The sequence below is a fragment of the Equus asinus genome, chromosome 13 (genome assembly GCF_041296235.1).
Source record: "Equus asinus isolate D_3611 breed Donkey chromosome 13, EquAss-T2T_v2, whole genome shotgun sequence".
Lineage (NCBI taxonomy): Eukaryota > Metazoa > Chordata > Mammalia > Perissodactyla > Equidae > Equus > Equus asinus.
The window spans coordinates 35,859,432-35,887,257 of NC_091802.1; the positions used below are offsets into that span (position 1 = coordinate 35,859,432).

The window sequence follows — 27,826 nt, forward strand, 5'->3', positions numbered from 1 at the left end:
TAAATTTTCCAAACTAAAAAGTTAAAAAAAATCAATAGATTCTCTGACTGTAATCTTATCAAATAATCTTCTGATTAATAAAAAGTGGCTCCCCTTAAGGCTTTTCAAAGAGAAAAATCTGCATTAACCAACTGACAACTTTTTGGTCTGCACGGCAGAAACGTTATTTCTTCTATTAGCACATGGCCTCTATATTGGATTCTTGTTAATATGGTTAGTAAGAATCATTTCCTCTTGAGCCAGATAAATTTGGGGTATCTGGGGTAACCCAACATCTAGATCTCTACAACGAAGACCAGACCTTAGTCATGGACACCCTAAGGGACCAGACCTCCCGCTCAAATCCTACATAACTTCAGAGTGATCTACAGATCTGTCTGTAGAGGTGAAGATGAAGACTTTCATGAACTCATTACTGTACTTCACTGAAATAAGTTAGCTACTGATTCTAGATGAAGCAGAACAGAACAAATCTGGCATTTTAGCACCTTAATAATTTAGCAAATGTCTTGTCTTCTGATTTTCTTTATACTTAGTAACAGAACATGGTAAACTATCACTTTCAGTCCTTTACTTTTACAACCACAATCTCATCAAACTACACAACGTAGTACTTGAGAGGTGGCTGACTTTGTGTAAGACTGTTTCCCATCTCATCTTAACCCTATGTCAATCATCTCTAACAAATTTCAGAGATAACCCATTCACCTCCTGCTGCATCTCCACGGTCAGCTAGGTAAGCCAGGAGTGCTCTGTCCCCATAACATTATCTCATACGGAGCCTCTGAAGTAGCGGCTTCATTATTTTCCAAAGCTTGGTGGAAGGTGCTTTAGGAAATTCTGTAATGGTTCATTATACCTATTAGAATGAATAGTCTCATCATAACAGTGAGGCATTTGACCATGAGGCAGAGACCTAGATTCCATGTGCTAGCTCTCCAACAACATGGAGCCATATGACCTTGGGGAAGTCATTTAACCCACTTACTCAGTTTCTCTACTTATAAACTGATGGTACTATCTGGAAATTATAAAGCACAGAGAATTGCTATTATATATGTAGCTGGAAATAATACTTTTATACAGTCAACAAAGCTGGCTTTAGATAGAAACATGCTGCCAACCTGCTGTATGTGACAAAAAAAAATCACCTGCTTATGTATCAGTTTTTTAAAAAATCCTTGCTATACGCACTACACAGCCTATACACAGAAATAAATACATCTGTAATCTGACAATATCAAGTTAAAAGAAATCTTGATACAAGATTTAAAAAAAAAGAAAAACTAGCTAAAAGTTCTTGAATGCTCTTCTATATCATTATTTCATAACTAGAGGATGATAGTTTTGGTCAGAAGGATATTTTTAATTTTCTACTGCTAAGGAAATCTCTCAAGGATGTAAAAATATATTCTAGTTCAATGTACATCTTCACTATTAAAAGCAAAATTCAAATTTATTCAGAACCAAATTTATTCATATCCAAAATTGAAGCACCATTATTTAAAACATTTGAAATGTGGAAATTCTATAAAAATTAGTCTTAAACAGAACAAATCAGATAAAACAGTACACCAACACCTCTAGTAACAGTGTACCTCATATTTAAAACAAGGGACTAGTTCAGAGTCAATAACTTTATTAGAAAAAGATTAATACTAAAACTTTTCAATGACAGAGACAATCAAATTTGTAACAGAAAGTCAGAGATACTTTATTTTCACTTCTAAATCCAAAGGCTAGGTATAGCAGAGTTGTAAAAATGGAATCCCACTTAGTCTGATTCACACAAATACTAACGTTTAATCCCGTTTTCAAAGTCCAAGAATGAAAACTTGCAATTAAACACTGAGCAAGCCACATGTTAAGTAATATTTCTTAAAAAGTCTTAAAGAAAAAAATATGATACAGGACCTAAGTTTTCAGTGGCATATATATGCTATTAACACATGTTCTGAAATCTGGTAGGTCACATCAGTCCTGAATTAATTTTTAATTAAAAAAAAAACAAACAACTAACTGAGCTTTATACTTTTTCTATGCCACTATAGTTTTCTTTCACCTCATTTTAATGTCGATCTTCATTTTATGTCGTTTTCAGTATTCTTCCAAAAATCTTCGAACAGTAGTCCTACAATGCAAAATTTGGGGAAAAATGATAATTAGACAACACATAAAAGGCAAATTTTTATGACTAAGTGTTGGCCCAGTCACTAACTGCTAATTAATATATGTATATGGATTGTTTGTATTCTTTTTAATTATCAAGGCATCAGTGCGGTCTTAAAGCCATGTGCCTGTGTATGCTTGCCTATGTGTGAATGGCTCACACACATAACACTATATTACTGTCCTAGAAAAGGAATGCCATTGACAAATCAACTAATTGTACTTCCTTTCATTAGGAATATTTTATCCCATGCCACTAGCCCAAAGAATGAACAGTTCACAGGTTTTAAGAACTCTTATAAAACCTGAATTTAATAGTTCTTTAAAAACCCAAATTCATCCTATATGGTTGATCCGTTCTTTGTATTTCACAGATTGAAGGTGTCTGTCCTTACTATTCACTGCTGCTGTAAGTGTATCAGCCAGTGACTATTCCTGTGTATCTATGGAGGACTGCAAATTCTCCTACACAGTAGGAAATATTAAACACATACCTCTTAAAGACTTGAGAATTGCATTGAATGTAACAAGGCGAATAATATGAAGTGTTTATTGTATTTAAAATTCTTTAAAGATATCTAATTCTGGGCACCACTGCATCCCTACATACAGTTGAAAAAAAATTCCATTCTGTTAACATTTGATTTATAAGTTTTCACACAATACACAAAAAACCCCTCTGTGCTTCTTGTAAAGAACAAAAAAGATACACAACAGTTAAGCGTAAAGATCACAGGCAATAGCATTCAAACATGGATGTGGGTAGAGAAAGGAGTACCTGGCATGAGTACCTGCTTAGTTTGACTGAATCCTTGATTTTTAATTTGGCTTTTCATGGGCCGCTCACAACACCAACGCTGTGTGAGGTATGGTAGTCAGCTGCAATAATTCATAAACCCTACACTTCCATCAATCCAATGCTACTGGCTCTCGAGTTACAGAACAAACTGCATTAGAATGCAAGGCAATAAAGCAAAAAACTAGAAACATCCTTGACAAAGAAATACTAGCAGTTTAATTAAAACAAAGTAGTCCAACATGTGCCTCAGAAATATTTAAGTTTTTAAAGCATATGTCTCTGCCAATGTACCAACACAAGATGGACTTAATACCAAAAAGAAAAAAAAAACAGTTCAACCTTTTTATTAAAAAAAAAAAGAAATGACAGCAAAATCCCTAAAAAAAGGATAATTAACTTTTCAATGGCGACTATATTACAAACGTGGGCAATAATTTCCAAAGAGGCACACTAACGGGGGCACGAGTCTGCTACAAAATAGCTGAGACAAAACAATGTACCTCAAAATGTTTTGCAGGACTACACTGTCTTTTCCTTCAGAAGATGCTTTTGTATGTCTTCTTACTCGGCTTAGTTCCATCTTCATCTGTGCATACTTACGCTGCACTGTCAAACAGTAACAAAAAGCCCTAATCAAAGTGAGAAACAATACACTTACCTCTGTCTGATCTGAGGTCTTATCAGATCAGTTTTAATTGGACTGAGTGTCACCTTCAGATTTAATGTCTTCACTGGTCCCATTGACCTCATTCTTAGTATCACTTTCCTTTGATTCAGTGTTTGTGTCTTCACTCTGTTTTTCTCGACTACTGGACTTCACACTACTTTTTTTATCATCAGATCCCCTCTTTTCTGCCATAAAAGAAGACAGTGACCATGGATTTTAAAGCAAAATACAATACAGACATGACACTTAGAAAAGCGAAACAATTGAGAGATGAAAAGACAATCATTTCCCACAGACTGTAAGTAACACAGTTTGGTGAATCTATCAAAGGGATAAAATTTGCAATTTACAGAGGAGGAAGAGGGTACGATGGGGAATTAAGGGAAAACAAAAGGTAAAATAGTGGGCAAACTCCCTCAAATTGGTGAGAAGCTATTAACTACAGGAACTCCAAATCACTGCACAATACAAAATTTGAAAGTAAATTTCATTTGTGATAAAGAACATACAAAAGAAACGGGCAAAAACTGCGTTCACATGAAGTAAATCACTAACTTAGGTAAAAATAGTAACTACAAAAGCAAAAAAAGCTGACAGGCATATTTCTCCAACTATTTTTAAATGTACAGGTTACATACATATATATATTTGAATACCCAAGAGAGACAAGCCAATGAAAGAAAGGGGATCTTAAATCCCATTCCAAGTACTGAACTTCAGTGCTTTGCTAAGAAAAGTAATATATATGCCATCTGGGAGTTGTTTTTCCAAAAGGAGAAATTAAAATTCAACTCAGCTGCAAACAAAGAATGAAAAAAGTAAATCTCAACTTTTCCCCATTGTCTTTGGAATGGTGAAACCGACTAGAGGCAAAGAGTGGTACACAGAGCAAGCATATTCTAGATTTTTTTAGATCCAAGTATTGCCTACAAAAGACTTCTACAGAAACGTTAAAGCAAACTACAAACTTTCTGGAAGAATTATTTTTCCCCTTAAACCTTTAAGTTAAGAATAGCTGGGCTAGCAGAGTTGTTCATAAGACAGGAAGACATTTTAAGAGAAGCAGAACCCTCTACAGATTCTGGACAAAGCTGTTAAGACACAACATCAAATAACTGGCAATGAAAACAAAATAAGGCGGGGGGGCGGGGTGGGCACTCATTCAAGAGTGTAAGAATTGAAGATCTTATGTGAAGGAGCATGTTCAGTCCATAACACTTGCAGGATGCACGAAGCAACGTCCATGGAGCTGACTGCAGGACTTGCTTCATGTCTATCTGTCCACTTATGGGAACTGTGCCAGTACAGTATGCTCTAACTGACCTTGTGGGAAAGTCCTCCCTTTGTGCCTTATGGGCTTCTCCGGTGCACAGGTAGCTTCAATGAGGAAGAGTCGTCTTGTTGCCCCGTAGAGGACTAGTAGTCAGTCCAATAATCTTATCTTCTGCCCTATGTAAATATGGTAGATCTTAATAGTCCTAAGGACATCCACAAAGTGTAGTGGATTTTAGGGCTATGGTTTAAAAAAGGAAAACTCTCTAGACAAAGAGAGCACCCTACACTGGTTGGTGGTAAGGACAGATTTGTGTGAGAAACCACTTTTCATTTGTGGAGTCAGATGAACTGCTTCCATCAGAGCACCTGGAGTAGTGAACTCCCTCTCACTCATTTGCTACAATCAAATGCTTGCTACTGCTCCGACGTGGCCTCAGAGTTCAAGCTTTCAGTCATCTGTATACCTGTGAGTGCCTGAATAGCTAGATGGCATGTTCAAAAGCCAGTAAATCATGACTTCTAAAAGAGATCCCAAAGTTTATGATAAATCTATAACGGCATATCCAATCTTTCAAGATGGACCTGATGCCGAGTTTTCTCTGAATCAAGTCTTCTCTCCTTCCTCCGTATCGCATCAGGAAAATCCTTGTTTATCCATAATCTAAACCAACGCAGCTTATTTTACTTAAAAGTTTTATTAAATTCCACAACGTCATCATTACAATTAGGATTACAGCTGAGCAACTCAGGACATCTTTTTTGCTCTCTCAAGAAACTACACTAACACACCTGTTTTGAGTCAGGCCAGCGCCATTTTACTGCTCAACTTAATCCCAGATAGTCATGAAGGCTAGCTAGCTCTTGTCCCTGAGAACCAATCCAACTATGTCAAGTGACACGAATGATGGTACGGCAAAGAGCTTTAGTTCTCAAAGAGAAGTGACCGATTTGATCTGACACCTTATAACTGGCTCTTGAGGGTTGACCCGTCACCCCAAAATACATTGCACAGAAAATCTTGCAAAAAGGTTGAGTGAAACTTTCTTAAAACCAATGTAAAAATCAGTCAACGTTTTGTAGCAATTGTTTTTTGAAATGCAGAAGTAATTTCTGAACTTAAATGGTAAATACTAAAGTTCATGACAGTAGGTTTTAAAAATCATCCTTGTTTGCTACTTTTTAACATTTGCTCCATGTTGTAGAAAAGGGCAATATATGCAAATATTTTTAAAAGAGAAGGTGTACTTTTTAAGGAAAAATAAAAGCAGAAGATCAAAAAGTATGTCCACTGTTTGTGCTGCTGGTCCTCTAACTCAGTCTAGCCAAAACCTAGCCCTCAAAAACCCACAAAAAAACAAAAACTATACGATAGTTCCATAAAAGAAAATCAGAAATGACTATCAAATAAAGCCCAGCAGCACATATATTATGTTGGTGATCAAACATGAACACAGGCAGAACAGGATGGAACAAGCAGAGCCAAGAAAATTAGAAAATAGGTCCTTTCTCTCATTCCTAAAAACCATGCAAAGCAGAACAGCCCAGTCAATACAAAATGAAAGATGCTCAAAGAATCTGAAGAAAATGCAGAAAAGAGACCCTGATGATTGAAAGAATTATCTTTCAGTAAAGGCTAAGTTAAAAGATGACAATATCCTTGTGAAAACATGCCAAACACAAAATGAAAAGGTCCACTAATAGTGCGCAGTGAACCAGCTACTGGAACACCACAGAAAACCAAAGAAGAAAGGAGAGGGAAAACAGCATGTTGTTTCAATAGAAAAGATGGTTAAAACACATGTAAGCTATTCAACTTCTGTGACCTTAGAAGTTAATTACTGACTTAAATGAACACTGTACATGAGGACCAATACACATTTACTCTGTAAGACATATTATGGAACACTGCAGATTAAAAAAAAAGGTTGCCAATAACCAAGTTAATAAATTCTACAGCCTAATAACCCTGAAAGATAATGCAATACTTGGAAGAATCTAGACGATAAAACTTCAGCTTATAAATTGAAAAATGTGGTTTTGACATGTACTAAGAAAAACATCAGGGTAACTGTCATTCTCACAAATCAGAGGAGAGGGGAAAATAATGCCTGCCTCTTAGTGAAGGACTTTGTTAAGGGAAAAGGAATAGAGCTTGACATGGAACTCTGTCTAGGGCCAAAGAAAAGTAAGTGGGGAGACAAGAGTGTGAAACAGTCTCTTACTGAATGAAATTCTCACACAAACTAACCTTTCTCCTTGGATTTTCCATCTTGCTCTCTGTCCCGGCTTTTGCTCCTGTGCTTATATGACTTTCGATCGCGGCTTTTTGATCTTCTTCTATCCCGACTACGAGATCTATGCTTTCTTTCTGATCTATCATGGCTTCTGCTTCTTCGTCGATCTCTACTTCTTAATTTAAAACAAAAGGAAAGCAACTTCAGCTGGTATTACAGTGAGGAAAAATCTTGAATTATATATTGAACAATTAACAAGATTAAGCAAAACTTACCCTTAAAAGGCAAATGGATAGAATCTACTACTAAAACATATTTATATTAGAAATCTTAACTGAAAATTACTGCAAATCTTTCTAACTTCAATTTTTCAAATAGTGCTCACATAGTTATCACTGTGCTCTTTAAGACTCCTCTTCTTTAATCACAACTCTAATTAAAACGGTAAAATTTATTTTTTCATGTTTTTAAAGAATTAGTTACATGACATTTTAGTTCTTATATTGCGCTTGATGTTGTTCAAAGCAAAAGCAGGTAACCTTACTCAACATAACTAATAATTTAACTATCTTCTTAAAATCAATGAGAAGAGAAGCACTTAAGAGACCACCTGGGTACACTGACCTCCTAATAAGATAGCATCAAACCCCCTAATACTGGTGGGAAACTTGAAGACGGACTTGCTCTTACTGACTCAACTCTCATAATCCATCCTAGTGCTTAACAATACTTAAGAGCTTCCCAAGTTCCAAGGAATAACACTAGTAATTAATACTGTTTACTGCACGCTCACTACGTGCCAGGCACTGTCTCATGTGTTCTATGTACCTGCTTCGCCGTCTTTCTCTACTTCGTGATCTTTTGTGGTCCCGAGACCTGCTGCATCTTCGGTCAGAAGTTCGGCTTGAGTGCCGACTTCGGGAACGACTTCTCTTTCTTCTTTCTCTGTCTCTAGCCCTTTCCTTTTCTCTTTCTTCCTCTTCTCTTCGTCTCTTCCTTTCTCTTTCTTCCCTTTCTCTCTCCCGTTCTTTTTCTCTTTCTTCTCGTTCTTGCTTCTCCTTTTTTAAACGCTCATCACGATCAGGTTCTTCAGTTCTTTTTCTTAACTTTTCCTGAAGAAATTAGGTTTGATTTTTATATAACTATAACCTTAAAGACACTGTCAAACAACAGTTACCTAAGGGGAGGCATCTGCAGACCAACTTACGGAATCTGATGCCCTGAAAGGGAAATGCAGAAACTCCAACATCATGTATGAACACAAGAAACCATTACTTGACTAAATCCTAAGGAATATTCTTTCCCCCAAATTCCTGGCACTAAAGAGTGAAGAAAATACAGTGCTTTGATAATCTGATGAACAGCAAAATTTCCTATGTATTATCACTGCTTCAAATAATACACATCAGTAAAACATCAATGAGGTTTCTGTCTCTGTGTGATCATTTATTTGCCATAATAAAATATAACATGAGCTATAGCTAAAATACACGTTTAGAAGAAACTTACTTTTAATTCTTCTACAGTAGCTTTAATTTTGGCATAGCCCATGTGCTGTTTTCCCATCAAATGGTCATCTACCCGGGACTGGGCATCTCCTACTATCAAAAAAGCTCCACACACTTCACAAACTTCCATTTGTTTTTCTTGGGCAGCAAAACTTTCAATTGTCTGAAATGACAAATCAATTATTATAAGAATATCTGAGGAAGAGAGAATAAATAAATCCCCCCCAAAATACTTAATATTTAGAATAGATTTCTAATATTGTGAATTGCTACCTTCCATTTCCCCAAAGCCATAATACTGAGCAGCAACTGGTCATCTTTTAGAGAGAGGAAGCATGGCAACAGCAACCAACTTTCCATATCATCCAGGAAGTGTTGAGATCTCATCACTCAACTGCAACCGCTGAATTACCCACATCACCTTGAAAAAGTTAAACTACCTTTCAGAAAGCTACTTATTTTAGTCTGAATTCAGTTCTTACTTAGGTTCAATAGGCTAAAGGTGTGGCCTCCATATTAAAAATGCTTTTCAAAATTATTAGGGAAATTAACTCATTGAGTGTAATCTGAACATATCCTATTCAATATTTGAGAACCAATGATCAATTATATTCCACCATCAATATCCAAAACATGTATATTAGATTCTCTAATTAAAACAGGTAAGAAGGCAGAAGATATTTTAAGAGTATACTAATTTTGAGCTGAGGTAAATATGTACTGAGTAATTTATCATAACAAAAAATAAAATAAAACCCAGGAACAAATGAATACTTATGACCCAAGACATGGGTTGGCAAGGCAGCAGGTAGAGGTTTGTTTCTGTAAATGAAGTTTTATTGGAACAGTCCCACCCATTTGTTTATGTATTGTCTAAAGCTGCTTTATACATGATATAAAGGCAGAGCCTAGTAGCTGTCAGGGACCTTGTGGCCTGCAAACCTACAATATTTACTATGTGGCCCTTTAAATAAAGCTGCTTGACTCTTGATTTAGGACGTCAGAAAATTGTTTACAAAGGTTCTCAAATAGGAATAGGTCCTACTAATTCACAGTGAACAGTCTGGGTAAATCAAAATGAGGTTGCTACTTACCGAGGTTGTAGACCTAAGCAATTCTCTCTCTTCTTTTAACTGTTCAACTAATTTCATCATTCCCTGGGCTTCTTCTACTTTTCCTTCAGATCCTAATTCTTCAATCTAAGGGGGATAAAAAAAAGCAGTCAAGACTCCTTTCTAACCAAACTACCCAGGAACTCTCTTCCTCAAGCTTCACTTGCTTTCAGTGGTTGTTAAATGGAATTTTTGTTTGGTTTTGTTTACTGAAACCTCTGGGTTTAATTTACCCTTTTGATTTTTCACATTAATGAAGTATACTTGACATGCAATATAGACCGTACATTTTTAAGGAACATGATTTGCTAAGTTTTGACCCCATAAAACCAACACCATTATCTAAATAATGAACGCATCCCTTACCCCAAAAAGTTTCCTCCTGTCTCTTACATTGTACTATCTCCTCCCCAAGCACCCAATGATCTGCTTTCTGTTACTACAGATTAGTTTGCATTTTCTAGAATTTTATATACACGGAACCATCCACTTTTTATTCCTATTTTTTTTGGTCTGGCTTCTTTCACTCAGCCTAATTATCTTAAGATTCATTCATACTGTTACATGTAGTTAATTCCTTTTTATTATGGAGTAGTATTCCACTGCATGAATACATGACAATTTGTTTATTCATTTAGCTGTTGATAGACATTTGAGTTGTAGTTTTTTTAGGGTTTTTGCCTATTATGACTAAAGCTGCCACAAACATTGGTATACAACTCTTGTGTAAACTATATGTTTTGATTTCTCTTGGGTAAATATCTAGGAGAGGAATGGCTCATGGTGCATCTTTTAACTTTTTTAGAAACAGATAAATTGTTTTCCAAACTGGGTGCGCCATTTTAAATTCCATCAACAATATATGATAATTCCAGTTTGCCCACATTTTCACTAACACTTGGTATGGGCAGTTTCTTTAATTTTAGCCATTCTAATAGGTATACAATAAGTATCTCACTGTGGTTTTATTCTGTATTTCCATAATGACTATGACACTGAGCACCTTTACATACACTTAACTGCCATCATTCTATCTTCTTTGGCTAAGTGTCTATTTCAAGTACTTTCTGACATTAATGCACACAATTCTCACCTGTTGCAGGAGTACATCAATTTTATCTGTCAGAACCTGAATTTTTTCTTCATTTTTGCCTGTTGGGCCAGCTGCCTATTGAAGACAATAAAAGGTATTTTCAACAAGTAAAAAAGAAAGAAATATTCAAACTCTCACATAAAATACATAATATTTGTATCTAATAGTTAAAATGTTGAATCACAAGGATAGTAACTCTATTATCTTCAATTTCTGTTCATCAATTACATATTTTGTCAGTTACCGATATTTAAGAGAAAAATCTTAAGATCAGCAAAATCAATATTATATTTACTAATAAAGTAATAAAGACTAAGAAAAATGAACGCCTTCTAAGTTTTAAATCATTCTAAAAGAACACAAAGTAATAAATGAACTTGAACACAAGTTTCAATATTCGGAGGTCTCTGGGTCTCCAGAGAACAAGGACACTTTATAAAGGCTGTAAATTAACTTCATACTCACCCCAGAGGACTGCTGGTTTTGAGATAATGCCAAACGAGCATGGCCTCGTCTAATTCTACGTTCTACTTCTGCAAGTAAGCTCTGTAAGTATCGCAGAAAATCTCTCTCATAGCCAACTTTCATAAAACGAGAACTCTTCTCATACCTGATAAAAATGATAACAAACATGCAATATTTCCTGTCCAAATCTTTATCCATTACAACTCACACATTCTATCTTAACTAGTCTCATGGACTGTTGCATTTAGGCTGAAGAGTAAACCAGGTGTATAAGTAACTTTCTGGTTGTCCCTCATCCCAGTAAATGGAAGGCAGTATTTAGCTTTATATGTGGTTAGGAGCACAGATTTTACAATCTGGGTGCTCAGACACCAGCTCTACCACTACAGTGGATCTGTGACCGTGGACCCAGGACAGGTCTCGTCTCGTCTATCAAATCAGGGCTGTTAAAAAGGCAAATGTGATTTTAAAAAAGAAAAAAAATAAAAAAGCTTGGGCTTTATGCTTGGTATATAGTATGCACTTCTATGATGGCTATCAGTATCATTATTGAAGCTCTATGACTTTCTACCACCCCCAGGTAATGAATAGGACCTCTGCCAGACATTGATTTTACACTAATTCCAATTACTTCTTCAATAATGACTAGGGAGGAAAAAAATGACCAAAAAAAGGTAACTTACTGTTTTCGTAGATTTTCATCATGAATTTTTTCACATGGACCTGAAAAAAAAAGAATGAGAGATATGAATGTAGCAATTATTGGTGACATCAACAACCTTTTCTCTTGCCAAAAGTTCTTTTTTTTAAAAAAAGGAAAAAACTTCCTTTCTAATCACTGAGTAGTCTGTAGACACCTAAACTGAGCCTACTGAATCATGAAGCAACATGCCCAAGTTAGGCACACGAAAACTGTTCACCTTCAAGATCAGTATAATGACCTTCAAGATCAGTATAATGGAGAGCAACTACAATATGGTAAGAAAAGAGGGAGTGAGAGGAAAGAGAAAACTGTTCCTCACTGCCACTCATGAAAAGAACTAGGATGAGGGCAGACCACTGATCTGAACCACCGCTGACACTTTATTAATTTCAAGTATCTGCACATGAAGTCAAATAGTACAAGGCTAGCACCCTAGTCCTACCCCCTCCCACCTCCAAAAGGCAACCAATTTTAACCCTTTTACCTATTTCTAAATTCTATGCTTATTTTGCTTTTTCTTGGTTCATCTTAGACATTAAAATTTTAGGTTAAATAAACACTCAGTGACTATGCAATACTATTAACTGCTGAGCCAAACAAAAGGTGCATTATAACAATTTTGATAAACTTCATACTTTTATTGTAATTTTTTCATTTGTTTAGTTTTCTATGGATCCATTTCCAAATTCCTCTCAAACACTAACTCAACTATAGAAACTATCTCAATACTAATTTCCCTCAAGATTCAAACTATACCAGATAATCAGCTTCATTTTCTTCCATAAGCTTTCTGTCCTGCTTCAGTCTGGGCCGCTTATTTCCTAAGCTCACTAATAGAGTTGTCTTCCTGAGAAATTCTTTTTCGGGTCTATATTGGATGCAGTTTACTGGATGTCGTTTTTCCTCCTTCTTGGGTTATGGCCATATCTTGGTGAAGTTTCCAGAGAAAAGGCTCATGGGAGATAAATTTGTTGAGACATTGCATGCCTGAAAAGGTCTTTTTTCACCCTCATACTTTGATGTTTGCCTATATAGCTAACCTAGGTAAAAATATTTTTTCACTCAGAATCCTGAGGGTGTTTCTCCCATGTCTTCAAGCTTTCAGTGTTGTTACTGACAAACCTGAGGCCACTGTGATTCATGATCCTGTGTGCCCCACCACCCCCATCCCTGGTGTTCTGAAATTTCACAACGGTGTGCCTTGGTATGGATCTTTTTTCACTTATTGTGCTAAGCACTTGAAGGACCCATTCAATCTAGAGACTAACATCCTTCAGTACTGCAAATTTTTCAATTTCTTCCCTTCTGTTTCCCCTACCTAGAACTCTTAATCAGCTATTAGAGCACTGGACTGATAGAGTTTTTTCTAATTTTAATCTTTTCGGTCCAATTACCCAATATTCCAACAAATTTCCTTGATTTTATTCTCAAAACTTTCCACTGATTTCAGATTTCTCCAGTTCTAATTTCCAAGAGCTCTTTTTGGTTTTTCAAAAATTCCCTTTTTATATAGCATCCTAATCTTCCTGTTATCCTCACTTTCTCTGAGGATACTAACTTTAGTTAAGACACAAATTTTTTCTTCTGCTTTCCCCATGATCTCTACTTCCACTAAATTCTTTTTTTCTGTTGGTTTTGTTAGTCTTTCGTGTCGAAGGTTTTCTTCAAATGTCTGACTGTTGTTCCTCGGCTGGCAAAACACTTCCAGTATCTGCCTAAAAGCTGGTATGCACAGGCAGTTTTGTCAACTAATGGGCTTTACCACAGGAAAATCAGGCAAGACTTTCTTTTAGGAGAGTCCCCAAGGGTCAGTACCTGTAGATCACTTCTCTGGAACTGTTCACTTTCTCTAAAGAATCCTCTTCTCTTCTGCCTGGGGAAAAACATCTGGCTGTATCCTTCTAGGAACAGGGCAGAGGAAGGGAATGGGAAAACCCCACTATTAAGAATACAGACTCATTTAATCTCTCTTATAGTCTCATTTTCACTCATTACTGCCCTGTGCAGTATCTAGGATCCCATTATCTAGACTTGTCCAGTCCTAATGTCCTCCTAATGCTCTAGGGCAAGCATTGTGCTTAATGAATTAAGTTCTCTTTGATGTTTCTAGAATGATACTAGTTATGTACCACCCGTGGGAGAAGAAATAGTCAATTATATTTTTTGCATTTTGTGGTTCGGATGAACTAGAGTTTCTTTAGTCCAATTTCTCCAGAAAATTACCCTAGTCTCCTCAGGCGTAGGGTTGGGAGAGGCAGAATCACCAGATGCACAGGTCTTAAGAGTCTGACCACCTAGACTAGTTGTTCTCAAGAGGGGGCAACTCTGCCCCCCAGAGACATGTGGCAATGCCTGGAGGGGATTACAACTGCAGGGGGTTACTGGCCTATCTAGTGGGTAGAGACCACGGATGCTGCTAAACATCCTACAATGCACAGGATGGACCCCTAAAACACAAAATTATCCAGCTCAAAAGGTCAAATGTTAAGGCTGAGAAACCATGAACTAGACTAATTTCTCGTAATTTCATCCCCATGACTCAACTTTGCCTTCTCTGATCCCTGGTGCCTCCAAACCCTGAGCCTGCCCAGGGTTCTACTGATCAAACATTCACTTCTGTGTAATATCCCCTTCTGCAGGCTTTTAGGGTACAGGTTTCTCTGCTCTGTTGAGTTTGCTGCTACTCTTCCATCCACTTGTTATCTTCCAAACATTTGTTGACATGTCTAATGTTAGCTCCTCTTCCAATTACACCTTCTTTTTTTTTTTACACTTTCATTTTATTGGAGGGGTTTTGGGACGTAGTGGAAATAGACACGTATGTTCAATTAAGCCACCATGTTTAATTAGACTGGCATTTATTTATTACAAAAAGCTAATCCAGGAAAGAAATTACTTTATCAACAAAGCTTTAAGAGAAAACTGCTTTTCAGAATCATAAAGTACTAGTTTTCCTTAATCATAAATTTGATAAAGTTACACAGAAAATTTACTTACCAAGATCAGAACGAGTGTTTGTGAACAATTCCGCAGGACAAAAACCACAGAGATAATATTTACAAACCTAGTGAAGAAAAACAAAGGTACTTGTTGTTGTTGTTGTTGTTCTGGTGAGGAAGATTGGCCCTGAACTAACATCTGTACCAACCTTCCTATATTTTGTATGTGGGACACCACCACAACGTCGCTTGACGAGCTGTGTGTAGGTCCACACCCAGGATCCAAACCAGCAAACTCTGGGTTGCCAAAGCAAAGTCCTCAAATTTAACCACTACACCACTGGGCCAGCCCCAAGGTACTTGACTTTTTAAAATTGTTCAGTTTTAAAACCATATTGGAAAAGGGTGCCAAATAACTATTTTATCATTTCTTGGTCTTCATCTTTCAATCAAGTATAAGAACAATCTCATTTGTTAAACCATATTAGTTAGGTAAATTAGTGACTTTCAGACTCCTGGATTTCAGTAAAATATGTACATGACTGAAAGATTTACCAGCATTTTCTACCTTCTTTTAACTACTGCCCCTTTCCCATAGCAACAACAAATACGACATCCAGAAGAAAGGAAAATGTTTATTTTCATTTAAAAACAAAACACATCGCACTGTTCTTATCGCTCTAACTTTGTTAAAAGACCAGAACCAATTTACAGATTAGGATTTGGGAATCATTATCTAAATTACAAATAATATTCATTTAAAGCAATTTCGTTCACTATTTTCACTTAAGAGATCCTTTAACAGGCTCTAAAACGTATTGGATATTTTCATACACGCCAGTACTTTACCAAATGGTATGGGGGGAAAACTATTAACATGAAATCGACTTTTAATTTTCTTCCATTGGTAGTTCTGTAACTCCTTCATATATATTCCAAGACCTCTCTATCCTATATTTAATTCTACAACACTGCAAACCAAAACTTGTAGGCGAAACTTCAAAATATCTTCCTTTCTTCACGTACTAAAGACTTCATTGTTACTGGGTAGATTATCAATGTACAGTCACGTGCCACATAACAACATTACGGTCACCAATGGACCACCTATACAACAGTGGTCCCCTAAGATTAGCACCATATAGCCTAGGTGTGTAGTAGGCTAGACCATCTAGGTTTGTGTAAGTGCATTCTATGATGTTCACACAATGACAAAACCACCTAATAAATGCATTTCTCAGAACATATCCCACTGTTAGATAATGCACAACTGTGCAACTATGACATATGAAAAAAGAGAGATGTTAAATTTAAGACTGAATGAGAGTTCTTTCTAGACACTTAGTACTGGATGTTAAATCTACAATAGATTGTTTTCTGCCTCAAAGGTCAATTATTTTATGCTTGTCTGAAGCAATGTGGTTCCATAAGCTGAGTCCAGAGGAATTAAGGTCATGAAAAACAAAAATGACTGTCTGATCAACAGATTTAGTTGTTTTTTCTTTTTGCTGAAGAAGATTAGCCCTAAGCCAACATCTGTGCCAACCTTCCTTCACTTTATATGGGGGTTGCCACGACAGCATGACTGATGAGTGGTGTAGGTCTGTGCTGGGGATCCAAACCCATGAATCTGAGCCGCTGAAACGGAGCACACTGAACTTAACCACTATGCCACAGGGTTGGCCCCTCAACAAATTTAGTCTTATATCAATATTATCCTATTATATATAGCCATACATCATAGTATGTACTATTTTCTTTAGAAGTTCTTCTCATACTTCATTTCTAAGATTACTCTGCAACTTAAAAATCATTCTTACAAATTATTTTTTTAAAAGGCTCTGTATGCTCAAATGGTCAATGTCTTTCCAAATTATTTCCAAACTTCCAATGGTCATAAGAAATGTTTAAAAATGGTACATACTTTTCTAACTATTAAAAAGTATGATTTGTTAAACCTTGCATCCACTTTAAGTGTATCACAATAAAATATCAACGCAAATACTCAATTTTAAAAAATATTTAAGGGGCTGGCCCGGTGGTGCAGCAGTTAAGTGCACACGTTCTGCTTCTCGGCGGCGTGGAGTTCACTGGTTTGGATCCGGGTGCGGACATGGCACCACTCGACAGGCCATGCTGTGGTAGGCGTCCCACATATAAAATAGAGGAAGATGGGCACGGACATTAGTTCAGGGCCAGTCTTCCTCAGCAAAAAAGAGGAGGATTGGCAGCAGTGAGCTCAGGGCTAATCTTCCTCAAAAAATAAAATAAAACAAAACAAATAAATAAATAAAAAATATTTAAGAATCTCTTATTTGGGGGAGTGAGGACAGAGACAAAGAGTATGCCACTTACTGTTCAGACTATTAACCCTAGTTCCAAGGGCCCAAAAATTATTTAACAAGTTTCCCACAACTGTAATAGCTATCTGTAATAGCTTAGTAATAGTTATTGCCAGCATTCAGTGCTATTTATAGCTACAAATTGTATGGTTATATAATAATTTAAAAACTAAATTTAGTGTGCACCCCTCATAGGTATGAAACTTTACTACCTCTGTGCATTTTACTTTCACTTACTTATCAAAGTTTATTTTAATCTCTATTCCCATGTTTACAGAAGTATATTCTAGGGTTTTGGAGTGGATTCTATCTAAAGACTGATTTTATTGTTTTCAATAGGGCTTTTATTGTCATAACTAATAAACATAAGACTACTTGTTCCTTCTGTTTAAACTGGGCCAATCTCCATGATCCTCAAAAAGGCTCATCATTGAAACAAAAGGAATACACATCTCCATGGTCCCTTCTGACTGTGAAATATAAGCAAATACAAACTTCAAACATTTCTAGGAAAGAAATCATATAATTATTTTTGGTAATGAAATACCAACATAGGACTTATAGTACTTATCAAATCTTAGTTTTAATAACACTTATCACTGGATCTGACTGGGGGCTTTACCATATATTGTGTGACTTAACGTTCTGTAAAACTGATTACTACTAGCTTCAAGGTTTGTCATAAAATGTCTAATAAATGTTATTTTTTAAAACTAAAATACCTCTGATTTTGTAGAGCTATTTAAAGTTTTTTTTAAAGATTTTTTTTTCCTTTTTCTCCCCAAAGCCCCTCAGTACATAGTTGTGTATTTTTAGCTGTGGGTCCTTCTAGTTGTGGCATGTGGGACGTCACCTCAGCATGCCTTGATGAGCAGTGCTGTGTCTGCGCCCAGGATTCGAACCAATGAAACCCTGGGCCACCGAAGCAGAGCACACAAACTTAACCACTTGGCCACGGGGCTGGACCCTATTTAAAGTTTTATTTACATGAATAAGGCTTTCCAAAAGGTAGGAGGTTCTAAGTGATCAAAACTCTAAATCTAAATGTACTACATCAGTTTTTCAATAAAATATACGAATGAACACACTCTTAAATCTAATAGGTACTGAATGGGACTTTAATTTAAAATGGGTTTGAATTTTAAAAAGTGGAAAATGTCATCTCAACAATCATGTAACACTATGTGCTAAAACCGATGCTGGAAATACAAGAACGAATAAGACCCACTCCTCAAAAAGCTTAGTCTAGGGGCTGGCCCCAGTGGCCGAGTGGTTAAGTTTGTGGGCTCTGCTGCAGGCGACCCAGTGTTTCGTTGGTTCGAATCCTGGGCGCGGACATGGCACTGCTCATCAAACCACGCTCAGGCAGCGTCCCACATGCCACAACTAGAAGGACCCACAACGAAGAATATACAACTATGTACCGGGGGACTTTGGGGAGAAAAAGGAAAAAAATAAAATCTTTAAAAAAAAAAAAAAGCTTAGTCTAGTAGAAGACAGAACAGAAACAGAAACCAAAAAATAGAGTGTACTAGTATTTACATGCAACTCTAGAAACAAAAGGAAATTAGTTTAGTCAGGAATATCAAGTCATCACAGATGGTGAAGCTTGAACTGGTTCTTAGTTCAGAAGTGGAAAGGCTGCAAGACATTCTAGGTATAAGGAAACGTGAGAAGATGGACAACAGAGTATGCAACAGGCAAGTGTAGACAGGTACACTTGGAGAGGCAACAAAATGCGGAGTCTGAATCCTGGCCGCCACTTATCCACTATAGAATATAGACTGTAATGCTCCTTGATTTCCTCATATAAAAAAAGGAGACAATGGGGGCTGGCCCCATGGCCAAGTGGTTAAGTTTGCATGCTCCACTTTGGCGGCCCAGGGTTTTGCCAGTGCAGATCCTGGGCGCAGACATGGCACTGCTCATCAGGCCATGCTGAGGCGGTGTCCCGCAAGGCACAACCAGGACCCACAAGTGGAATGTACAACTATGTACTGGGGGACTTTGGCTAGGAGAAGTAGTAAGAAAAAAAAGGAGACAACAAATATACTTCATAGTGGGACTGTGAAATTTAAACTTTATGTTAAATTGGGAGAAGTGGGCAAATTTTTAAAATACTACCCAGTACTTTTTCAAAAATGTTTTTAGGGGCTGGCCCCGTGGCCAAGTGGTTAACTTCGCATGCTCCGCTTCAGCGGCCCAGGGTTTCATGGGTTCGGATCCTGGGCATGACCTAGCACTGCTCATCACGCCACGCTAGGGCAGCATCCCACATGGCAGAGCCAGAAGGACCTACAACTATGTACTGGGAGGCTTGGGGGTGGAGAAGAAGGGGAAGAAAAAAGATTGGCAACAGATGGTGCCAATCTTTCCCCACCACCCCCAAATCCCCCCAGTACATGGTTGTATATTTTAGTTGTGGGTCCTTCTGGTTGCGGCATGTGGGACACCGCCTCAGCATGGCCTGATGAGCGGTGCCATGTCTGCGCCCAGGATCTGAACTGGTGAAACCCTGGGCCACCCCAGTGGAGCACACGATCTTAACCACTCGGTCACAGGGCCAGTCCCTCAGGTGCCAATCTTTAAAAAAAAAGAAAAAAGTTTTTAGGCACTATGTAGACCTACTAAGACATGCCATGCCTGCCTGTGGATTAATGAGATGATCCCTGTAGCTTAGTCCAATCAACCCACTTGAGTCCAGAAAACACATGACCTGCTTGGAAGGCATCTAGCTACTTATAGAATCCAGATTAGAACCCATTTTCCTAATGCGGTTTTGTGTGCTCTTTACACACTTCAACTCTCCTTAAGAAACTGCTGTAACGTGACAGTACATCAAGGTGTTTGTTACTCTATCCAATCAGCTCTAGCCACTTAGACAGCTTCTTTTAACCCTCCCCAGGGATTGTGGCTGTTCAACTAAAAATATTAACACTTAGTCTTTTATTCAGTAAGTCTTTACTAAATGTCTATCAAAACCCTAATAATCTGATAACCAAAGGTGGGAGGAGTAGCAACAAAGGGGTGGTGGTGGAGGCCAGAATTCTCACAAGGTAATTGTGATTTATCCCTTGATAAATTTAAGGCAACACCAGTGACCAGAAGAGTTCAACCTCAATAGCAGGCTTTTCACTATCAGTTAAGAGAATGGAGAAACACAATCCTGGAAATCTAACTAGAAAAATTTTTTATTTTTATTTTTTTGCAGGGGAAGAGTCTCCCTACGCTAACATCTATGCCAATCTTCCTCCTTTTTTCTTCCCCCTCAAAGCTCCAGCAGACAGTTGTGTACAGTTCTAAGCTCCTCTAGTTCTATGTAAGTGGTGTGGTTTTGCACCCAGGAACCGAACCCGGGCCGCTGAAGTGGGGTGCACCAAACTCTAACCACTAGGCCATCAGGGCTGGCTCGTGACTAGAAAATTTTAATTCCAAGTTTCCACCATATTAAAGTCAAATTGTCAAAATTTAAGGCAATATTTGTTGTTATATACAGTGTTGGGAAAATGACACTCCAAACAATACTAGAGGGCTATGGGACAACTTGGCAGCATCCACCAAAATGTAAAATGTGCATTTAACTTAGTCATTGTCTTTCCAGGAACCAATACTACAAGTGACTCAGCTACATGTACTACAACGTTCACTGCAGCTTGGTTGGTAACGGCAAAAGAATTAGACATAATGTACACACCCAGCAGAAAACAAATCGTTAAATAAATTAAGGTAGATTTATATGTACCAACAAGGAAAGAGTTCAGAGTTTAAGTCAAAGTTGTAAAATACATATTATATTTATATATTAGACCCTATTAACAACTTTCACTCATATGTATATATGCGTATGTGTCTGTAAATTATTAGGAAAGATTTGAAAACACAGAGCAATTTTTATGTTTTTCAGGGGGATTTGGCAATGGAGAGGAGAGGCAAAAACAGATTTTCACTGTTTATCCCTATGTTAAATTCTAACCTTTTATATAGTAACCACGTTTACTTCTGTAAAAAGTAATTTTAACGGTTCTAAACTCAGAGGGAAAATATAAAACAGCAAAATCAATTCCCAATATATTAATGGAATCAATCTTTAAATGAGACAACATTATTTAATGTGAAGAAGACTTACGCATTTTGGGGGGTTTAAGTAAGTATAAATATTTAACTAAGAAAATGCTGACTTACAGCTTTTTACTTTCATCTTTTTTTTTTTCCCTGAGGAAGATTAGCCCTGAGCTAACATTTGCCAATCCTCCTCTTTTTGCTGAGGAAGACTGGCCCTGAGCTAACATCTGCGCCCACCTTCCTCTACTTTATATATGGGACGCCTACCATAGCATGGCTTGCCAAGCGGTACCATGTCCCCACCCGGGATCCGAACTGGCGAACCCTGGGCTGCCCAAGTGGAACACGAGAACTTAACCAATGCGCCACCGGGCCGGCCCCAGACTTACAGTTTTTATCAAAAACAGACCCATTTTTTTATGCATTCACTTCTTCAAGGCACCATTAATTCTGGTCATCAATTTAAACTACTACCAATCACAAAAGTGCACTAAGAGTATCTCATTGACTTTTATCTTTCTATATCTACTTGAACCCAACAGTAAGCAATATAATTCCCGCTTAAGCTAATCAAGTATTTTCAATGCTGTCTGCATTACTTTTGTTAAACTGCTTTCCCCAAATCAGTTGAATGTTTAGCTGTTTCTCACTCTAATGGTTAGGTCAGCTATTTATCATTTACAAATAGTAAAGAATTCAAATCAGTAAATCACATATAAACGTCTTTACAGACACCAACAAATATAGGTCCCTACCTAAAATCCTGTGGATGCCTTAAAGAGCTTCTTTTGGTATTCTAAGTTACTAACCACTCTGGATAGGTATTTGGTTCCACCAGACACCAAGTTCCATTTTATAAACAAGTCATAAACATAATGTATTTATTCAATGTCTATTTCTGATAATCTAAATACTGGCATTTTAAATTCATCATGGTGGCAACAGTAAATCTGATCCTTGACAAGAACTTCACTTCAGCTGTCATGTACATTTTTTCATTTAAAATCCAAGAATTTCCAGAAACTTTATTGATGGGGAAAAAAAGAATACCTTTCAACGTGTAGTCTTTAGTCACTTCCATTAATAGTTTAACTTTGACTACAACAGGCTAGATAGAAGTAATGTTTCTGGGGCCGGCACGGCGGCTCAGCCGTTAAGTTCTCACGTTATGCTTCAGGGCCCAAGTTTTGCTGGTTTGAATCCCAGGTGCGGAGCTATTCAAGCCATGCTGTGGTAGGCGTCCCAGATAAAAAAAGCGGAGGAAGATGGGCAGGGATGTTAGCTCAGGGCCAGTCTTCCTCAGCCAAAAGAAGAGGATTGGCAGTGGATGTTAGCTCAGGGCTAATCTTCCTCAAAAATAAATAAGTAGGAAAAAAAAGCAGCAATGTTTCTTTTTAGCTAAAAGAACTGAATTCGTGTTTCAAAAAAAAGACAAACCCCAAAAGAAAAAATTTTAATATAACAATTTATAACAAAAAGAGCCAGTCCCTCATAACATATACTATGTTTCAGCTGTATCAGGACCACACTTTCTATAATCATTCATTTCCATGCCTTTTATATTACATATACCTTTGCAGTCATGGTTCACTCTCCTTGCCCACACAAACTTTTGGTAAAATTTTAATCAATTTTCCACAGGAGCCAGAGAGTAAACATCTCTCTCCTGCCTAGAAGCTTTCAACTGTTTCCCAATGTAATTTAGTCCCAACTTCTAACAAGATTTATAAAAACCATTCAAAACCAGGTTCCTGCCCATCCATCCACATGCCCCCTTCCCCAACAAAAGCAACCACGGGCTCCAGGTAATAACACTACTTACAATTCCTCAGGCTTACTTTTTCTCCAGCCTCCAGTAACATGTCTTCTCTCCCACTCCCTCTGGCTAATTCCTACTAATCCTTTAGGTCCCAGTATTTAAGGGTCACTTGAAGAGGCCTTTCTCAAGTACCCCAGGCTGAGTTAGGAGCCCCTCTCAAGTGTACTTTTCAAGACCCCACACTTTTCTCCACTGTGGCACTTATCACATTGTGTTATGAAAGCACATCTACTCCTTCCTATCTGCCACCAGACTGATGGTTCTCTCAGGCTAAGTGCTGTTATCTATACTATTCTATCTACCATAAAAGTGAAACATTTTTGTTGAATAAATGAATACAGGAATTTCCCCAAGTTACAAGAAATGAGAAAATTAAACATATTTCATAAAACAATGAAGCACTGTATTACTAACTTAAACTACTTTCTCCCCTAGCAAGCAGTAGTGAAGAAATCAAATCTAATGATATATATACATACATAAACACACATTTTTCCTAAAGCAATCAAATATTAAGGAAATGTCCCTACAGCATATACAGGAAATAATATTGGCCATGTGTTGATACTGTTGTACTGGGGTATGGGCACAAGGAGAGTTCATTATACTATTCATTCACCTTGTTTGTTTTGGGGTGAAAAAACAAACAGCAGTCATATGCACATATAACACACAGACTGCTGACAATTACCATGTACCACAGAGTAAGGTAGGAAACGCCTATACTTCTGACAGAAAGAACATTTTGGTGGCTCTGAATTAAAACCAGTAAAATATTTATAGATGTCATGCGCTATAATTATTAATTTTTTGCTTCCAATTTTCCTTCCCAAACTCTGAATCCCTTTTTTACATGTAAAAACAAAAATGTTCACAAGTAAAAACATGGACAGAAGCCTTAACTGTTTTTTTCTTTTCTAAACAACTGTCAGCATCAATGACAGTATTTCCTAACATTCTTAAGATTTTAGAAAATAACATTTAGTTCAATTACCTTCATAAATTATTAAACCTTCACTGAACAGGGCATACCTGAATTTGATTAATGATGAAGGAAACTTCATTTTAAGGATTATTAGAATCAGAGTTAAGTCAACAGTAAAATAATTTCACTTTCGGGTTGAAAAAGTAAAAACCTCAATTTGAACTACAAAATTCCTGTTCTCTTATATAAATAATAATAAAAGCTCCAGACCAGACTTTACAATTCCCTACAATGTGAACTATTCAGGTAATTACAAGGCTACCAAATGCCTTCTCTGGCAAACACTGAAATCTTCCCATGTGGACACTAACTGAAAGGTGCTCACACAAGGCAGTTAAAAATCATATGCTTTCCTCATGACTGTGGTTGTTCAGGATTAACAAAGCAAAGCAGAGCAAACCAACCAACTGTTTGATGCAAAAATAGTAATAATCTCAAGGAAATGTAAAATAACAATAACCCAGGCAGAAGGGTGTCTCAATGAATCCTTTGAGCAGTAATAAAGCTGGTTTGACTTTAGCCGAAAACTACTTTCTCCAGATCCAGAGGTAGCAATCTGCAAAGAAGCTGGAAATGCCTGTAAAGTACTAATCCCAATAAAGCACTTTCGGACATTGAGCCTTGAGAGTATTTACATATAGCCTTATTATGAATAAACAAAAGGTCGATAATTTGCACCACAGGTGTATCCTTCACTTAAAAACGAGTTCCCCAACTCTCACAATTAAAAAGCCAGGACTAATCATGTGATCAGAAAGCAGTAGCTCAGAAGCTTTAAAAGGTGGTGAGGCCATTTTTTTAAAAATGCAGCTTTCAGGGGCCTTCCCCCAGACTGACCTACTCCCTCTAGGGAGTGAAGTAAAGAAATCTGCATTTAAAACAAATTCCACAGGTCGGTCAGATACAGACACTCTGGAACTACTTTTAACACTAAGGTAAGTTTCCATTTCAACTGTTAAACAAAAGGACCCCACCCAGCTGAAATAGCCTTTCCCATTTAGTGCCAAGTGTGCCAAAGAAAAATTTCCAGATAGAATAGGAATGCAAAAATATTTTGAAATATCAGGTTACAGCGATAGTGAAATCCTTACACTATATGCTGGGGGGTTGTACATTTCTCCACTAATAGCCAACAGCATTAGAATATGTAAACGACCCGGAAGTGATGGCAAGAGCTTCCCCAGCTTTATCCTGACTTACTTAGATGAGGCCATACACTTTGTTCCTGGTCAACACCAACCTTCTCCCTGAAGACATGAATCTGAAACACCAGCAACTGACTTTTTCAAATCCCTGAATCTAGAATGAAGTGAAATCTGTCATTAAACGCATAAGATATTGTGGTGACAAGCACCAAAAGTTTAAATCAGTGAGAAGCACTAAAACAGAAGGGAAAGCAGATTTATTACAGCTGAGATGACATAAAAACCTAAGTTGCTATTCTGAGAGCCTCACTGCTAATGTTATAAACCCGTCACATATAATGCAATGTGGCAATAAAATACCATCAGGAAACCAGTTTCTTCACAACACGTGTTCAAAACCAAGGAAGAACAAACAGGTGCTGCCGTTAATGAGCAGGCAATCAAATGCCATTTTCTCTTTAATACAAAATAGATAAATACCCTATCTGTACATCAACTGGATCTTAACTTTTTTCTTTTTTTTTGCAAAGCTTAGAGGGAAAGACTACCGAGTTAAGTGGTAAAGGAAAAATTTACTTCATTGTTGCAAAGAAATGCCTAGAAAGGAAAGACGGTCAAGACATGCAGCAAAGTTACTGTCTCTTCTGACACGTGGGGGAAAAAACCCAAACGTTAAAAAAAAAAAAAAAAAACACTTAAAAAGCTTCAACTCTCGACGTCAATGACAAAACGCGTGAATTTGACTCCACACTTCATAGTACTTTGCAATCAGGTTGCACCCCAACGCTTTAGCCAAACACGTTATTTTTTAAGGTAGATAGGACTCATTTAGCACCAACGTGTTTCCCTGCACTGCAAAAGAGAAATTTCACTCTAACCACAGCCTATGTTTAAAGAGACGAAGCAATTTCTTTAAAAAGTCTATTTGCCTACTTCTTCGTACTTTCATTAGCAACTGCCTTTAAATGACCACGTTGTTTGGTGACAAGCGCAAGACAAGTAAGACTAAATTCTGCACCTGTTCTTCAGGTGAGACCTAAAATAAACGTTACACAGCATGTTCAAAACACTCGAAATACATTACGGTCATTTGCACAGACCTGGCTTCAGAGAAGCGGGGAAAGTACACAGGCCTACAAAGATTAGGTTGAGGCTCGCCCCTTTAACTTGCCAAGAGACCCCGGGTGAGCGCCCCCAAACGGGGTTTACAACAGTTACCCTTACTCACAGGGTCAAGAGGATCACATGAGTTTTACTGGAAGAAAACGCCTGGACGGCCCTCTCCACGCAGGGCTTCCTACAACGTACTGCAGACAAACAATACTTGTAAACCATCACGGCAAACCCTACCAAGTTAGGATCCTCTATTTAAAATCTTATTTCCCCACCGAAACGTCGAAACGAAACTATTCCTGAAATAATACACTGCCACAATTTTTTACCACTAATCCTGGCCACAAATTTCAGTTTAAATACGCCGCTCAACCCAAATAACGGAAGAATGTGGCCTTTCCCCTATTTCCCGAGGTGAAAACACTGCAGCCTCCAGACGTAGTAAAATACTCCTTCCTCTCCCGCGTTTCCCCGCCTCAGGAAGGTGCTCCTCGGTGCTACTGAGGCCCCCTTTGGCTTCCTCGATACTAAAACAACAACAACCACAACCACCACCCATCCCTCATCCCTGGATTCGGGCGGACTCCTCCCTCCCGGGCGGCCTCCCGCCTTCCCCGGGCCACGGGGTCAGACACCCGGCCCCGGCGCGGCCCCAAATCGCGCCGCGGGCCCGGCGGCCCAGCCCGCGCCCTCCCCGCCCCTCCCCCACGGCGCCCGGGCACAGGCCCAAAGCCCGCGGGACTTACGCTCTCGTGGTCCCACCGCACGTTGCTGCGCTTCTCGTCCGGGGCGAGGTTTCGGTCTCGGCCCATTAACTCATCCAGCAATTGCGCGGCCGAAATCATGGTGCTTTCCTCGGGCGGCTGCTCCCACCAGCCCTGGCACCCGCCAAAAAAAACGCCGGCGACACCGCCGCCAACCCCTCCGGCCCACTCGCAGGCCGAAAACCCTCCTCTAAAGCGGAGCCGACAAGACAAAATGGCCGCCGCGCGGGCGCCTTCCCAGCATGCCACGCGCGCGCGTGCGCCCGCGGGGACACGCCCAGGCCTGGGAGGCGAGGTGGGCCCGCGGCCGCCGGCCCGGGGGCGGGGCCTGCCGAGGCTGGGCCCGGACTCCGCCCCTGCCGGGTGGTACCGCCCCTGTCCGCGCCAGGCGGGACCAGAGGCTACACCGCGCGGTGACGCCGCCCGCCTGGCCCCCAAGCGCCCGTCTCCCCGAGATCTTTCACGGGGAGAAATGGGAGCCTACGGCGTGAAGCTTCGACACCGCTCCGAAATGGGGAAAAGCACAGTGTATCCCTTTTTCCCACGCGGTGCACTCGATGCCATCTTCCAGTGGAGAATGACGATCAGCGCTCATTCCGTGTGCCGACACCATTTTCCCAGTCACTGCGCTC

The 27,826-nt window shown here is 38.5% G+C and overlaps 1 protein-coding gene across 14 annotated transcripts; it reads right to left on the minus strand.

Moving 5' to 3' along the window:
* Nucleotides 1–1,622: 1,622 nt before the first annotated feature.
* LUC7L3 (LUC7 like 3 pre-mRNA splicing factor) lies at nucleotides 1,623–27,826 on the minus strand. Of its 14 annotated transcripts, XM_070483011.1 has the most exons (14): nucleotides 27,177–27,445; nucleotides 15,023–15,089; nucleotides 13,841–13,926; nucleotides 12,006–12,045; nucleotides 11,323–11,467; nucleotides 10,858–10,932; nucleotides 9,747–9,851; nucleotides 8,654–8,815; nucleotides 7,973–8,256; nucleotides 7,159–7,319; nucleotides 3,680–3,820; nucleotides 3,469–3,574; nucleotides 2,961–3,026; nucleotides 1,623–2,131 (listed from the first exon to the last, which is right to left on the minus strand). In XM_070483011.1, the coding sequence occupies exons 5-13, from the start codon at nucleotides 11,443–11,445 to the stop codon at nucleotides 3,002–3,004; spliced, it is 1,182 nt and encodes a 393-aa protein (XP_070339112.1). In that variant the 5' UTR covers nucleotides 11,446–11,467; nucleotides 12,006–12,045; nucleotides 13,841–13,926; nucleotides 15,023–15,089; nucleotides 27,177–27,445; the 3' UTR covers nucleotides 1,623–2,131; nucleotides 2,961–3,001. The 14 variants fall into 14 exon arrangements, 12 of the variants coding, with proteins under 12 accessions (XP_070339112.1, XP_070339107.1, XP_070339110.1 ...); XM_070483006.1 differs by lacking the exon at nucleotides 13,841–13,926 and having other exon boundaries at nucleotides 27,177–27,826; XR_001396879.3 differs by lacking the exons at nucleotides 2,961–3,026; nucleotides 3,680–3,820; nucleotides 13,841–13,926 and adding an exon at nucleotides 4,959–5,084 and having other exon boundaries at nucleotides 27,177–27,826.

Coding starts and splice junctions, on each gene's coding strand:
- LUC7L3 (XM_014833704.3), bottom strand. CDS start 27,275: ATGATTTCGGCCGCGCAATTGCTGGATGAGTTAATGGGCCGAGACCGA. Junction 8,816..9,746: donor TGCTTAGGTCTACAACCTCG/GTAAGTAGCAAC, acceptor TTGTCATTTCAG/ACAATTGAAAGTTTTGCTGC. Junction 8,257..8,653: donor CTACTGTAGAAGAATTAAAA/GTAAGTTTCTTC, acceptor TAATTTCTTCAG/GAAAAGTTAAGAAAAAGAAC.